General features: G+C 35.3%; 1 protein-coding gene across 1 annotated transcript in view; it reads right to left on the bottom strand.

Annotated features, from left to right (window-relative positions):
* LOC119821752 (vomeronasal type-2 receptor 116-like) overlaps nt 1-12,051 on the bottom strand; it is a 32,282-nt gene extending 20,231 nt beyond the window's left edge. The window contains exons 1-5 of the mRNA XM_038340873.1: nt 11,855-12,051; nt 8,420-8,422; nt 2,716-3,001; nt 1,626-2,438; nt 226-453 (exon numbers count right to left, since the gene is read on the bottom strand). Coding sequence (XP_038196801.1) covers nt 226-453; nt 1,626-2,438; nt 2,716-3,001; nt 8,420-8,422; nt 11,855-12,051 — 1,527 coding nt within the window. The remainder of the gene's footprint in view (nt 1-225; nt 454-1,625; nt 2,439-2,715; nt 3,002-8,419; nt 8,423-11,854) is intronic.
* Nucleotides 12,052-14,010: the final 1,959 nt, after the last annotated feature.

Here is a 14,010-nt window from a genome sequence, read left to right as displayed (position 1 = left end):
GATATTCTGGAATGATAAAAATTCATTGAATACATATCTGAAATCCTCAAAGTATTAATAAAATGTCACATCAAAAAGGGGAATGTAGAAACATAAAATAGGAGGCCAGAAAATTCTTTGTAATGGGACTATTTATTTGTAGTTGGTTACAAGACAGCATAAATCTATCTCATTGTCCTTGATACTGCCGTGTAATGCAAAGGAATGCAGTTAAGTCAGACCCACCTGTCTACTTCCTGTTGCCTGCTCTATCATGTCTTCATATATATGCAGCTGTTGACCATATGGAAAATGTGAGCTAAACTCTCCTATTTTCACCTTAAGTCCAAGACCATATGGTAAATTCCAAATCTGAAAAATGTCGTACTCTTCCTGAAGTTTTTCTTTCTGGTTCATAATCACTCTGTCTCCAACTGGATTAGTGAAGCGTGTTTTCCTCAGAAAGGAGTACAGCTGAAAGAGACACACCACAGAAACACACACACACACACACACACACACACACACACACACACACACACAAAGAGCATGAGAGAGAAACAGAGAGAGAGAGTCAGAGATCAACTTCCATATAGACATACATAATGCATCTATATGCATGTTATACAGAAATAAACACAAATGCCAACACTCACACACTAAAACAAATCTATACACAGTGGAACATATGCACCAAAACAGACACAAAAACCCAGAAAACTGAGAAACACATAAACAGGGCCAAAAATATATGCACATATTAAATTGCAAATACACACAGGGAAACACTCAAAAACAAAAACACCTACACAGAGAGATATTGATATTGATGGATTTATGCTCATATACAAAGACTGATTGAGAGAGTCAGACAGACAGGCACACTGAAACAAAGATAAACATATGTGCAAGCAATATACAACAGTGAAATCAACACATATGAACATATGCACTGAAAAAAATACACAGGAAGTTATTCACAGAAAAACTCCCATACAGAAAGACATTGACACAGACAAATTAATGTTGAGTTCCACATACAGATAGATATGCAGATATACAGAAACACATATATACACAGTAACACAGAAACAAACAGAGAAACCTAGAAACACAAAAGCATACAACCACAAACAAGAAGAACTATATATTCATACATATGAATAAAAATGTATGTCCTTAACTGAAGAATGACACCGTTTACTGTGTAATTACTTTCACTCAGGATGTGAATGAGGTTCCCAGAGCCTACAGTGTGAGCAGAATCAGTTTGGAACGAGTGTGAAAAATCATTTTATAAACTGATTATCACATATTTGACAATAAATATCCAAGGATTCATCTTTTCATAAAGAAGAGGATTAAGGAGGAAGGATTTAGGCTTACAGTTTTAGAATAGCTGTGGTGAAAGACATGTACTCTGTAACAAAATCAGTGTACTTCCTTTACAAATTGTGCCTTCCACACCATTGCTTTGCATTAAGATTTATACCAGCATCCAGATTTATATCACTACTGAGAAAAATTTCCAGAAATCATTGTGTTTTATGAAATATTCCCTAATCCAGTAAATTGGGACATTTAATAGACACTTAAAGACTTTGAAATTGATGACATCAAATTTCATCCAAAAGAAGAAACACTACCTTCAAGCAGTGAGCATCATGCCCTGTTCCATTATCCATTGGTGGATTATATATTTGCTGAATAAGCATTTCATGGAGGGCATGGGCCACAGCATACACTGCATTATATATGTCATAACTCTCATCACTAAATGCCATGTCAAAAGTCTGTGCTTTGAGCCATTGCAATGAGGCATTGGATAAGCAATTCTTCAGGGTCTTACACATAGAAGCGGAGACATTGCATTTCAAGTTCATCCACTCAAGCCTGGCCAGAAATTTGTCTGTGTATTTGAGAGGGTTCAATGTCTGGACAAAAGTTTTAATACTAGATATCTCAGCATGGTGATATGCAAAAGTAATTTTTCCATTGAATATATTAAATGGGAAGTCATTCTTACTTGTAGTGCCATCCCACTGTGAAGTGGTTACCCATATTCTCTGTAAACCTAGAGATTCCCACCTTCTAAATCCCACAGCTAGAGTACTGTCTCGGTCACCATAAATGATAACTACATTTGTGGATGATGTTACTATTTGGTTATAATACACTTCAGCTCTTGTAAAGAATAAATCCATCTTGACTGGGACCATAGTCACAAAGGCAAAGCAGACTGTAATTTTTTCCATCTCTCCTCTCAAATGTGTGAGAAATTGAATACCCTGATCATTGTCTGAGATGGCCAGTCCAATCCAGTTCCAGTTGAAGTAAAGCATCATAGAGATCATGGCCAGGACTAAAGATGTGTCCTTGGCAGCCATTTGATACAGAGAGGGAAATTGTTCATGACTGCTGAGGATGGGATGGAAAGGTCCGTAGGTAACCTGAAGGACCTACAACACAGGGAGCAGCATGATGTAGCACACACTCATAAGATCTTATAAACACACTTTCAGCCAGGAGTTCCTTAAAATACTCCTTATCTCTTACTTCTTCCCTCATCTCAATTTCAAAAAGGAAATGAAGCCCCATCAAGACTGAATAATAACCTTGAACTAAATTGTTAAACACAGATTTTTAAGGTAGTATCCTCCTCACAATCTTCTTAGCATCTAGGACTTATAACAGCAGAGCCAGAATTTCTTTCAAAGTCACAACACAAAATCTCACCTGTTGAGGCATGAAGAGGTTGAGCATGGTCCCAACCATCACAGATGTTGCCAAATTTGGTCCTGTAAGCACCACTATACACATAGTCTGGTCATAGCAGATATAATTGGGAATATCACGAAATTCTTCAGAAAATTGCAAGTGACTATATAATTTCGTCTCAGTTGCACAACCACCTTTTGAGCATTCAAATATGAATGATGAATTTGGTAACAGATCAACATTCCTGTTGACTTCATCCATGGAAAAAGCTAAGGCCAATGCAAACTGGATGTTTTTTGTTGTTCTGTAAAAGGGTATGGTGATTATTATGAACAGAGATCTACAGATGCTCCTGAGTAGTCAATAGATGGACTATTCTTAGCTGTACAGTATTCCCAACCACTGCCAATACTGATACAAATGGCTTATGCTGTGAGATTAGAATAATATGCATAGCTGGAAGCTTATAAAAAGCTTTAAAAGTTCATCAGAATGTATTTTCCATTAAATAAAGTGAGACATCAGCACCTTTCAAAGAGTGTGTTTTCAATTTCTGGTTTTTGAATGCTTACTCTAAAGATAAAGACAATGGCAGAGGCTTTAATCAAACAACAAACCTATTCCTGTATTCATTTTGAAATCATCAATCAATGTGAAAAATTCAAGAGACATGTGAGCCTATGAGTTTATCATATTTTCTTATCAAATTAACTGAATTTGATAAGACTGTCAAATAATGATTGTTGAGTGCACAATAGTATGGGCAATGTTTGGCTCTTGTGCTTTCCTTTATAATCAGTGGGCATTATAATTAACATATGCCCTTGATCTTTATGTTATTCTTTTTTTCTGATTTATCTAATTGAGGTGTAAAATCTCTTCTTAAGATTTATATTTAAGTGAATTTAAATGCCAGCGATGTATTTTGTAAAGCTGTATGTATGTGTTCACAAATGTATATGGACAGCATTAGTGTTAATATGGGTAATAAATAGAGAATGGATTCCAAGGTTTTGAACACCAATTTGCTACAAATTAGATTGGCCTCAAAAGCACAAAGATACACCAGCTCCAGGTTCTTATTGCAGCAATTAAGCCCATGTACTACCTTCTAAGTACTCTTCACCTAATTTATGTTTATACGAAATGTCATATGTTCTCACTGGAAACTTCTGACCAATTGGTTTTTATACAACAAAACTGCTTTGACTACATTTCTAGTTACACTAACACAATAGCATCCTACATTAATTTGTATATGCCAGTTTAACATCTTTGTACAATAGAAGATGATAAAGAATAAAATCTGAGGAAAATGTTTATGAGGCTTCCTGTAATAAAAGTGGGTAATAAGTAAGTTGGGAGTGAATAATATCAATTTTTTTTGAAAAGATCAGTAACTTCTGTCTCTTTCTAGTCATTTAATATAATCTGACCAATAAACATCAGCCATACTTCTTCATTCTAAATGATACACTCAGAGTAAAATAAATCTATTTCCAACTTATATATTGTACTACTATGTTGTCATTATGTATTTACCTATATATTTTCAAGTAAAAATAATTTTTGAATATTTTTATTACCACACAGCAAAAATGTCATTGAAAATTTTAGTAACACACAACAGGAATTTGAGAATCGATCTTGTGAATCCAAAACACCAATTCCTTTCCCTCAAACCTTAAGATACATGAATCCTTGAGCAGTTAGAGTGTCCCAGTGGAGTAAATTTCTGTGTTTGATAACAATATTAACAATCTACAACATCAAAATATGTGTAGTCCCCACATTGGTAAAATAAACAGTTATAATTAGCAAAATTACTGAAAGCAATGTGAGAGGTACGTGGGGAATATGTGTCAGAAAATAAACAAGTTAGATACAAAGAGACAATACATTTGTTTTAAAAATAATGGCAAAGATGTGCTAATATGTAACTGCTCTATTCCCCTTTTAATGTGTTGCTAACTATCACACACTAGGGCTGTCAATCAAGTAAGTGACAAGGGAAGTGTCAATCACACTTTTCAAAGAATGCAAGCATATTATCTACAGTTCATAATTTTTTTGAGCAAAACTAGAGTGAAGAAGTAGACTTTGAAATTAAAGGCAGTGATTTTACATGTAGGTAAATGATGTGTGGAGAAATAGGAACACATATGATGTTCACAAGGGACCAGTGTCTTATTTCCATACTTAATGCAGTCTCAGGATAATGGGACCACATACAGATCATTCAAGAGTGAGCACACAAACACCTGGGCCCAAAAAATACCATTGAAATGCTCCATGGCCAGAGTTTGTGCTGACAGTATGTCCCAGGAAGCAGTCCTTCAAAACTGTGTGGCTTTTATTACCTGCTATGGCTGAATCAGGAGATCCTTTCCCCAAAAAACCATGCCTTTGCCTACCTCTAGAAAACAGAGCCCATCCAAGAAATTGCTTCTACAAACCAAACCATGCTTAAGACTTTTCTTTTGTCCTTTTTAAGGTTTCTCAGGTTTTTACATGGATTTAGTCCACTACATTGGCACACAAATTGTTGCAAGGAACTTCATGCATCCTACTTCTGACACCAGGTGATTTGTGTGCTGTGATTACCATTAATGAATAAAGAAACTGCATTGGCCTCTTGATAGGTCTGAACTTAGGTAAGCAGAGAAAACTAAACAGAATAATGGGAGAAAGAAGGCAGAGTTGAGGGGATGCCATGGAGCTGCTGCCACCAGAAACAGAGGCCCTGAAACTTTGCTGGAAAGCCACTGTCACATGGCAATACACAGATAAATAAAGATGGGTTAAATTAATATGTAAGAGCCAATAAGAAGCTAAAGCTAATGGGCCAAGCAGTTATTTAAATAATACAGTTTCTGTGTGATTATTTCAGATCTAAGATAGCCATGTGGCCGGGAACCAACAAGCAGACTTACTCTAATAATGGTAGAGTGTTTTTGTGAGTGTGGGTCGATGAGCTTCTTTCAGTGGATATGCCTGAAGAGAATGTAGGAAATTATGGGACAAGTCTTATCTCTGGTGGTGTTATGTCTTATTTAGTATTTGTGATGAGGTAAACAGGACTACTGTTCTTCTATAGATATTATTGTACATTGAAAAATAAACATCTAAAAAGTGCATGACTCTGGTTCTCTGATGAGCTGTCCTGGGTGCCCACAATGTGGACACAGAGAAAAGTGAAAGGCAGATTCTTTCATAGGAAGAGACTTCTACTTTTAATTTTTACATACCTTTTTGCTAATTTCCTGTTCAGAAAAGTTTTACTGTTGCCACAAGTGTCTTGAACATTGTGTAAACTTTCCTTGGGCAGTTGAACAGATGACTATTCACCACAGAGAAAGCATCAATGACAGAGAAAGTCAATGATTTAACACAATCTTGCATTGGTTTATCAGATCTTTACCTGGGAACATGCTTGCCAACATAAGTCCATGTAGGATATTTGCACATTGAATTCTCCAAGGCTCTCACTCTCTCTGTGCCTGTTCACCATATCTCATATCTTTGATTGCCCTTTCTACATTATCCCAGTCTGCAACAGGGACAGTCTCCCAGCTCTACTAAAGACCACAATGGCCACCAGTATTCCAGATAGGCTGCTCACATTTGAATGTCACCCACTTTCCATGTACCCCAATTGTGATTTCCCTTCCCCAACCCTCCAGACCAGAGTGCTTCAGTTCTTTAACACTGTAAGAGTCTCTACTCAACCAGAGACCATAAAGGAGTGTTAGAGTTTGACATAAATGGCCTACCCCAATGCAATCCCACAATTTGGTTCCCTACCATATTCTCAATCCCAAACCCCTATGAATCAAACATCCCCAGCTTCAACATAAGGAGAGTCCCCCCCGCTGTACCAGAGGCCAATGTTGCTACCAGACATTCATCTTCCAACTTGTGTGTCAGATTCCAATTTGAGTGTCAGATTCCTAGACACAAATGTTAATATTCTATCAGCAACAACCGAGCAATATATGCCATTTATCTTACTACAGCAAGACCTGAATTCCAGTACAACTGAAGCATAAAACCAACTTCATGAATATGATTGAGGACCTTATGCAAGGTGGAGCCTTCTTGTTTGTCCCAGCCGTCTGGTTAGCTTAGCCCAGAAATAACCACATAGAAATTGTATTAGTTAAATCACTGCTTGACCCATTATCTCTAGCCTTTCTAGCTAACTCTTATATCTTGATTTAACCCATTTATACTAACCTGTATATCGCCACATGGCAGTGGCTTTCCGGGAAAAATTCTAACCAGTGTCTGACTCAAGCAGAAGATTCATGACATCTCCCTGACTATGCTTTCTTCCTCCCAGCATTTAGTTCTGTCTCCCCACCTACCTAAGTTCTGCCATATCACCAGGCCCAAAGCAGATACAAATAACTACACAATGAGATAATGACATAGAGAAATTTATGCACATATACAAAGACATAAACAACAGATACACACATACACAACAACACAGATATACATATTTGCAAGCACATATAAAGAAATATGAAGAACATATACATAGGCATGTGAAGAGACATGTATTGACAAACACTCACAGGCAGATAAAAAACTCCCATATAAAAAGACATTGACATATGGCAAATTTATTCTTACTTCTAAAAACAGATAGAGATACAGCTATACTGAAGTGTACACCACACACACACACACACACACACACATTATAGCAACACAGATATAGGCACAGATACAAAGAAACACACAAACATACATGCATACAAAGTGAGAAATCTCTATTAACATAAAGGAATATGCATGTATACACAAAACTGAATCACAATAAAATTTCTTCTGTAATTTCTCTCAGAGTTATATGTAAGGTACCCAGAGTGTACATGGGTGCATAATCAGTAAAGGAAGCTTATGGAAAACTTCACATTCAGTAACTTACCACATACGCGACAATTAATAAAGGAGTGTTTATCTTATCAACATAGAGAACATTAATAATTAAGAACTAATATGTTTTCAGTATTAGGATGGAATGATGATATTCATGTGCTTTGTAGAAATCACTGATTTTCATTGATAATTAGTTTCTCCCCATTCATTTTCTGTATTAGAAATTTATATAAAAGTCTAGATTTATTAACACAGCAGAAAAATGTTCAGAAATCTTTCTATTTGGCCAATATTTCTTAAAATAAGAGATTTTGGCATCTAAGATCCTCTAAGCACTATGGCATTGACGGCAGCAAATATAATCCAATAAAAGAAACTCTACCTTCTAACATTTAGTATCAATTTTTTCCTATTGTCCAGTGACTGTTTATCTTATTGAAGAATCTCATGCACTGCATGGGACACAGCATGCACAGCATGGGCAACAGCATGAACAGAACTCTATACATCATAACTCCTCTCATTAAAGGCCATTTCAAAATGTGTACCATTAGTAATTCCAATGAGGCATTGAATGAGAAGTTCTTCAGTGTCTGATACTTAAAAGGTGATACTTCTAAACTTCATCCACCTAATCTTGTCAGGATTTCATCTGAGTTTTAGGAATTGGTTCATGTAAGGTAAAAAATTTAAAAAGCATAAATCTCAGCAGGTTGGTTTGCAAAAGTTAACATCCCAAGGGATGAGTCAATTGTGAAGTCTCTATTTCTTATAGAGAAATCAAACCTACTGTGAGGTGGTGACCAATATTCTTTGTATACCTAGTGATTCTCACATTCTGAAGCACGCAGTGAACTGTTTGTGTAATCATAAATGAAAAATAAATTGTGGATGATGTCATGATTTGGTTATAGTTTACTTCAGGTCTTCACAAGTATAAATGCATGTTGACTGTGATTGTATTAACAAAATCAAAGCAGATTTTATATTTAACAACTCTTTTTTTTCAATTATGAGAGAAATTGAGCACCATCTTCATTGTCTGAGATGGGCAGCCCAATCCTGTTTTAGTTTAAGTGAAGTATGAAAGAAATCATGGCCAGAACTAAAGATGCATCTTTGTGCGCCATCTGATACAGAGAGGGAAACTGACCACAATCACTCAGGATAGGATGGACAGGTGCATACATAAGCGGAATGAGTGAACTAGAGTGGATGGAACATAGAATGAAGAAAGTGAGGAGCTAAAGTAGCATGCACTCCTCAAAACTTAGAAACACTGTTCTTGCAAGTGTTCTTGAAAACTCCCTCACTTGTTAATCTTTTCTCATCTGTTTCACACAAGGAAATGTAAAAGCCCCAATCAAGTCTCTGAATAGTAGCCTATAACCTCACATTTTGACATCCATGTGTGGCCATTATCTTCCTCACACTTTTCTTAGCATCTGTGAATGGTACAAATGGAGACAAGGATTTCTTTCAAACATCCAAAAATATTCACCTGCTGAGATTTGTAGAGATTCGTGACTAATCCTATTATGACAGATGTTGTTCAATAAGGTCCTCTAAGTTCAATAGTACACCTGATCTTGTCATTACAGACATAATTAGGGGGAGTTTCTTTATTTTGTTCAGATAAAATGAATGAGACTGTGTAATTGTGACCCAATATTATAACACTCCTTCTGGTAATTGAAATACTAGTGACATATTTGGTAAAATATCAGGGTTCTTGCTACATCACCCATGCAAAAATTCAACACCAGAGCAAACTGGCACTTTTCAGTTCGTGTTCTATAAAAGGCAACAGTGTTTATTATGGACAGAGATCTATATATGATTATTTGTAGTAAAAAGAAGAATTATCCTGTAGTGGACAATCTTCTCAGCCTCCCTCAGTAATTGAAACAAATGTCCTGTGTTGTGAGATTGGAATGACATAAGTTGCTGGAAGGTTAAAAAAGCTTTAAATGTTCATTAAAGTAAAGCTCCCATAAATAAGATGAGTCATTTTCAACTCTCACAGAAAAGACAATGCATCTCTGGTTTTTGAGTGCTGGCACAGAAGATAAATAAAGGGTACAGGCTTTGATGAAACAGAAAACCTGATCATATATTCAGTTTGAAATTATTGAGCAAGATTAAAAGTACACGTGATCCAAAATTCTGGTAAGTTTTATAAAACAAACTTAACTGGATAAGGCATTTAAGGAATGACTGGTAAGTGCACAGTAGTCTCTTGGGGACAATGTTTGGCTCCTGTACTACTAATTCTTTCATATTTAGTGGACAATATAGTTAACATATTCCTTCTTGTCTACCATCACTATCTTGTATTTTTTTCTGGTTTATCGATTAAAGGCACAAAATGTTCTTTAAATATTTAATTTTAAATAAATTTAAATACCAAAATACAATTGGTAAATAAATTCATTTGTGTGTATGAACATGAGAAATACTCATTCAGACCATAAAAGGGGAATGGATTTCACAGTTTTCAGTAACATTTTTTAATTGCCACTGGCCCTGAATGCATAATGATACATCTACTCCATTTCATTAATGTAGATATTAAGGGCATGAATCCCAGTAACCCCAATATTGTCTATGTATTTAATGCTTACATAGGTATGTTCAATGTAATTGTACCTGATACATCTGAACAACATGAATTTTCTTGTACAGAGCATCTTCTGTCTACATTTCCATTTACAAACTCACAACACTGGCATGCGGTTGAGAACTATGTACATCTGTAAATTGCAGTGAGATTTCTTTGTGCCAGTATTACATGTTTGTAAAGTACAATAATATAAAGTGTGCAATGTATGGAAAATATTTATGAATCTTTAGAATATAGTCAACAATACCATTTTGTGTTTGTTTCACTTAAATAATATTAACTAACTAATAATAATAATAAAAATAATAACTCCTATGTCTTCTTACACATTATGTATCATCTGCAAAATAAACAACAAACTCAAACATATGCTTTCATGCTGAATGATGCACTCAGACTTACAATCAATTTATTTCCTAATTTGATTTCTTACCACTGTGGTACCTTTATGAATAAATGTAAATATTTACCTCTACATATTGAAATAAAAATAATCTTAAAATATTCATTATTACCTTATAGAAAATATTATCAAAAGTTTCATTAATACTCAACAGGAATTTGGGATAAAAAACTTATGGAAGTGAAACACTAACTCCTGCATAGTAAACATTAGGAATTGTCAATAATTTGAGCTCTTGGGGTGATATAGTGATCTAAAGTGTTATATTTGAAAAGAACTATCAACAATACACAAAATCATAGTTTTTAAAGTGTTAAAAGGCAAAGTTATAATTAGTAAAATTATTGTAGAGAAAAATAAGACATAAATGAGATAGACTTGACAGTGAGTAACACTTTTAGACCTATAGAGAAGAAACATGTGCTTCTTAAATAATAGCAAAGAGCAAGTAAGTACCATTATCAAGTGTTGACAAGTATCACATGCTGCAGCTGCCAATCAGGCAAGTGCAAGGAGAGTAAGCAGTCACCTCCATTAGTGACAACTCATATTTCAAAAAATGCAAACATACCATTTATACAACAAAAATTATTTCTTTAATGAGACAGTGAAGAACTGTACTGTGGAAATAAAGGCCTGTGGTTGTACATAAACAAAGTATGGAGAAACAGAATCGTATAAGAATTTAACAGTAGGCAAGTCTCCTGTTTTCATTCTTTTTGCAGCATTAGAAGGCACTGTGTGACCACATGCAGAACATCTGAGAGAGTAACTGAATATCTATGTAAAAACTCTTTGGACCTAGGGGTGCCACACATATTAGTTGCCCTGAGACATGCATTTGAAGCTGCATGGTCATCACAGGATCTAATCAACATCAGTTTAGCTGCACCCATTTACTATGATATTTATTGTCTAATATGGGGTTTCTTTTGATAAGCTATTACTGGCTACTCAGTTGTGGAAAAAGTCAAAAGCAGAGATATACATGGTGAACAAAGTGACACAGTCCCCCTTTCTCTCAGCTTCCAGCCTTATAAGTTGGAGGGTAAGTAGGAAAATAATATTACACCCCATGAACAAACTAAAAGTAAAATAAATAAATAGCAAGGGTCTCAAAGAATTTGGGGTTGCAAATGAAAATAACAGAATAAAAGATTCTAAGCATTGCTATGAATCTCATTTTCTGACCCCCTATGAAATATTTATGGTAACATTAACATAGAAAATTCAAAGAAACTTACTGTACATTCAGAATGTCGTTGAAATAATCTTTCTCCACAGGCCACTGCACTGTTGTAAGTAAGAAGACACAACCTGTCACCAAGTCTTCGTCTTTGTCTTTATTCTCATACATTCTCCAAAAGCACCTGGGATGAGTGAACCTGGACACAAAAAGTGGAATGTTCAGGAGAAAGAAGAGAAAAATCAAAGTGAACATCTTTGTCCTACTCAGAGCCTGGGCAGTGTGTATTGTGAAGTGCTATTTAGATCAGCACATTATATGGGCACCCGGATATTCCCACCTGCTTTTATTTCTGCAGCCAAAGAAGAAGCTATTTGTGTATTCATGATTCTGTTATTTCCCAGTTGATTCCTTGCCTCTGGAGGAATCTTGGACACTTTCTTTCCCTATGGCTGTGCACCTGATATGCATGTGATCCAAATTTAGTTCAGAAATATATATGAGGAAAATTCAGGTAGTTTCATGACATCATTTAATTTTGTGGAAATTACGGCTCCTTGGAGGAGGTCATTTTGAGAAAAATTTGGGGCCATGGCTGCCAGAACAATCTTTTTATGTTAATGCATTTAGAAATGATGTCAGTGGCTTTGGTTAGATGATCCATATTGAGACATGCAGCAATGTTTTAGGAAGGACACACAAATTTGAAATTCCTAGTTGCACACTGGGAATTCTTTCACAAAATCCCTGTCAGGGAACAACAGTTCCATGGTTAGAGAAACGGAGTTTCACACAGCATGCACAGTGGGCTTATACTACAGGACTGACAGTAACAGAATATCTAACCAAATACTGTGCTTCCATTGTTTTAAAAACAAATAATCAGCCCCAATTCTAAATTTTTCTGAATCCTGCTGTTCTATAATTATCCAAATCAACATAGAATCAGTTATATTTATAGCATTATAAAATGTTTTTGAATATTCAACAAGATCACTACAGATTCTGTGTTCTACATTTCAAACACTCAATATCTTTTACACCTTCTCCAAACAATAAATATTAAATAGAAGATAAGGCAAATATATTATGTCTATAACATAATCCCCCTCATAATCTCCTTCCATGATCCTCAGTTTTCATAGATCAGTTAGTCATTTGGAAAATTTATCTGCTTTATTTGTGATTTACTACACTGCTTTTCTCATTTTAGATTCTTGTAGTGGTTGTGAATATGTCTTGTTGAGAATCTGCAAAGGAAATAATACTGTGAAGTGACCATGTGCTCCATGCATAATTTTTCTTTTTGATTATGGGGATGATTTTTTGATGGGTTTGTGGATTTGGTTTGCAAGTATTTTATTGATTATTTTTGCATCTATGTTCGTTAGTGAGATTTGTCTGTACTTCTCTTTCTTGGTTGAGTATTTGTGTGGTTTTGGTATTAGGGTAGCTGTAGTCTCAAAAAAAGAGTTTAGCAATGTTTTTTTAGTTTCTATTCTGTGGAACACTTTGAAAAGTATTGGTATTAGCTCTTCTTTGAAGTTCTCATAGAATTCTGTACTGAAACCATCCTGTACTGGGCTTAGTTTTGGTTGGGAGGATTTTGATGACTGCTTTTATTTCCTTGAAAGTTATAGGTCTATTTACATTATTCACCTGGTTTTAATTTAATTTTGGTTTGTGATACCTCTACAGAAAACTGTCCATTTCTTTTATCCATTCCGATTTTGTGGAATATAGTGTTTTTTTTTTTTTGTATGACCTAATGATTCTCTGGGATTTCTCATTGTCTTCTGTTATATCCCCATTTTCATTTCTGATTTTGTTAACTTCAGTGTTCTCTCTCTGCCTTTAAATAGTCTGAATAAGCACTTGTCTATCTTGTTGATTTTCTCAAAAAATCAGCTCTTTGTTTCATTGATGCTTTCAGCCCACAATTTGATTATTTCCTGTCGTTTCTTTCTGTTCTAGAGCTTTCAGGTGTGTTAATCAGTCACTAGTATGAGTTTCCTCTACTTCCTTTATGTCGGCACTTAGTGCTGTAACCGTCGTCTTAGCGCCACTTTTGTAGTGTTCCATGGGTTTTAGGACATTGTGCCTTTATTTTCATCAAATTGTAGGAAGTCTCTAATTTCTTTACTTTTTCTTTGACACAGGGGTTGTTCATTAGAGCACTGTTCAATTTCCATGAGCTTGTTGGCTTTCAGCAAT

Source organism: Arvicola amphibius, chromosome 8 (assembly GCF_903992535.2).
Source record: "Arvicola amphibius chromosome 8, mArvAmp1.2, whole genome shotgun sequence".
Lineage (NCBI taxonomy): Eukaryota > Metazoa > Chordata > Mammalia > Rodentia > Cricetidae > Arvicola > Arvicola amphibius.
Note: the sequence above shows the minus strand (reverse complement) of the source record. Positions and strands in the feature narration are given on the sequence as shown.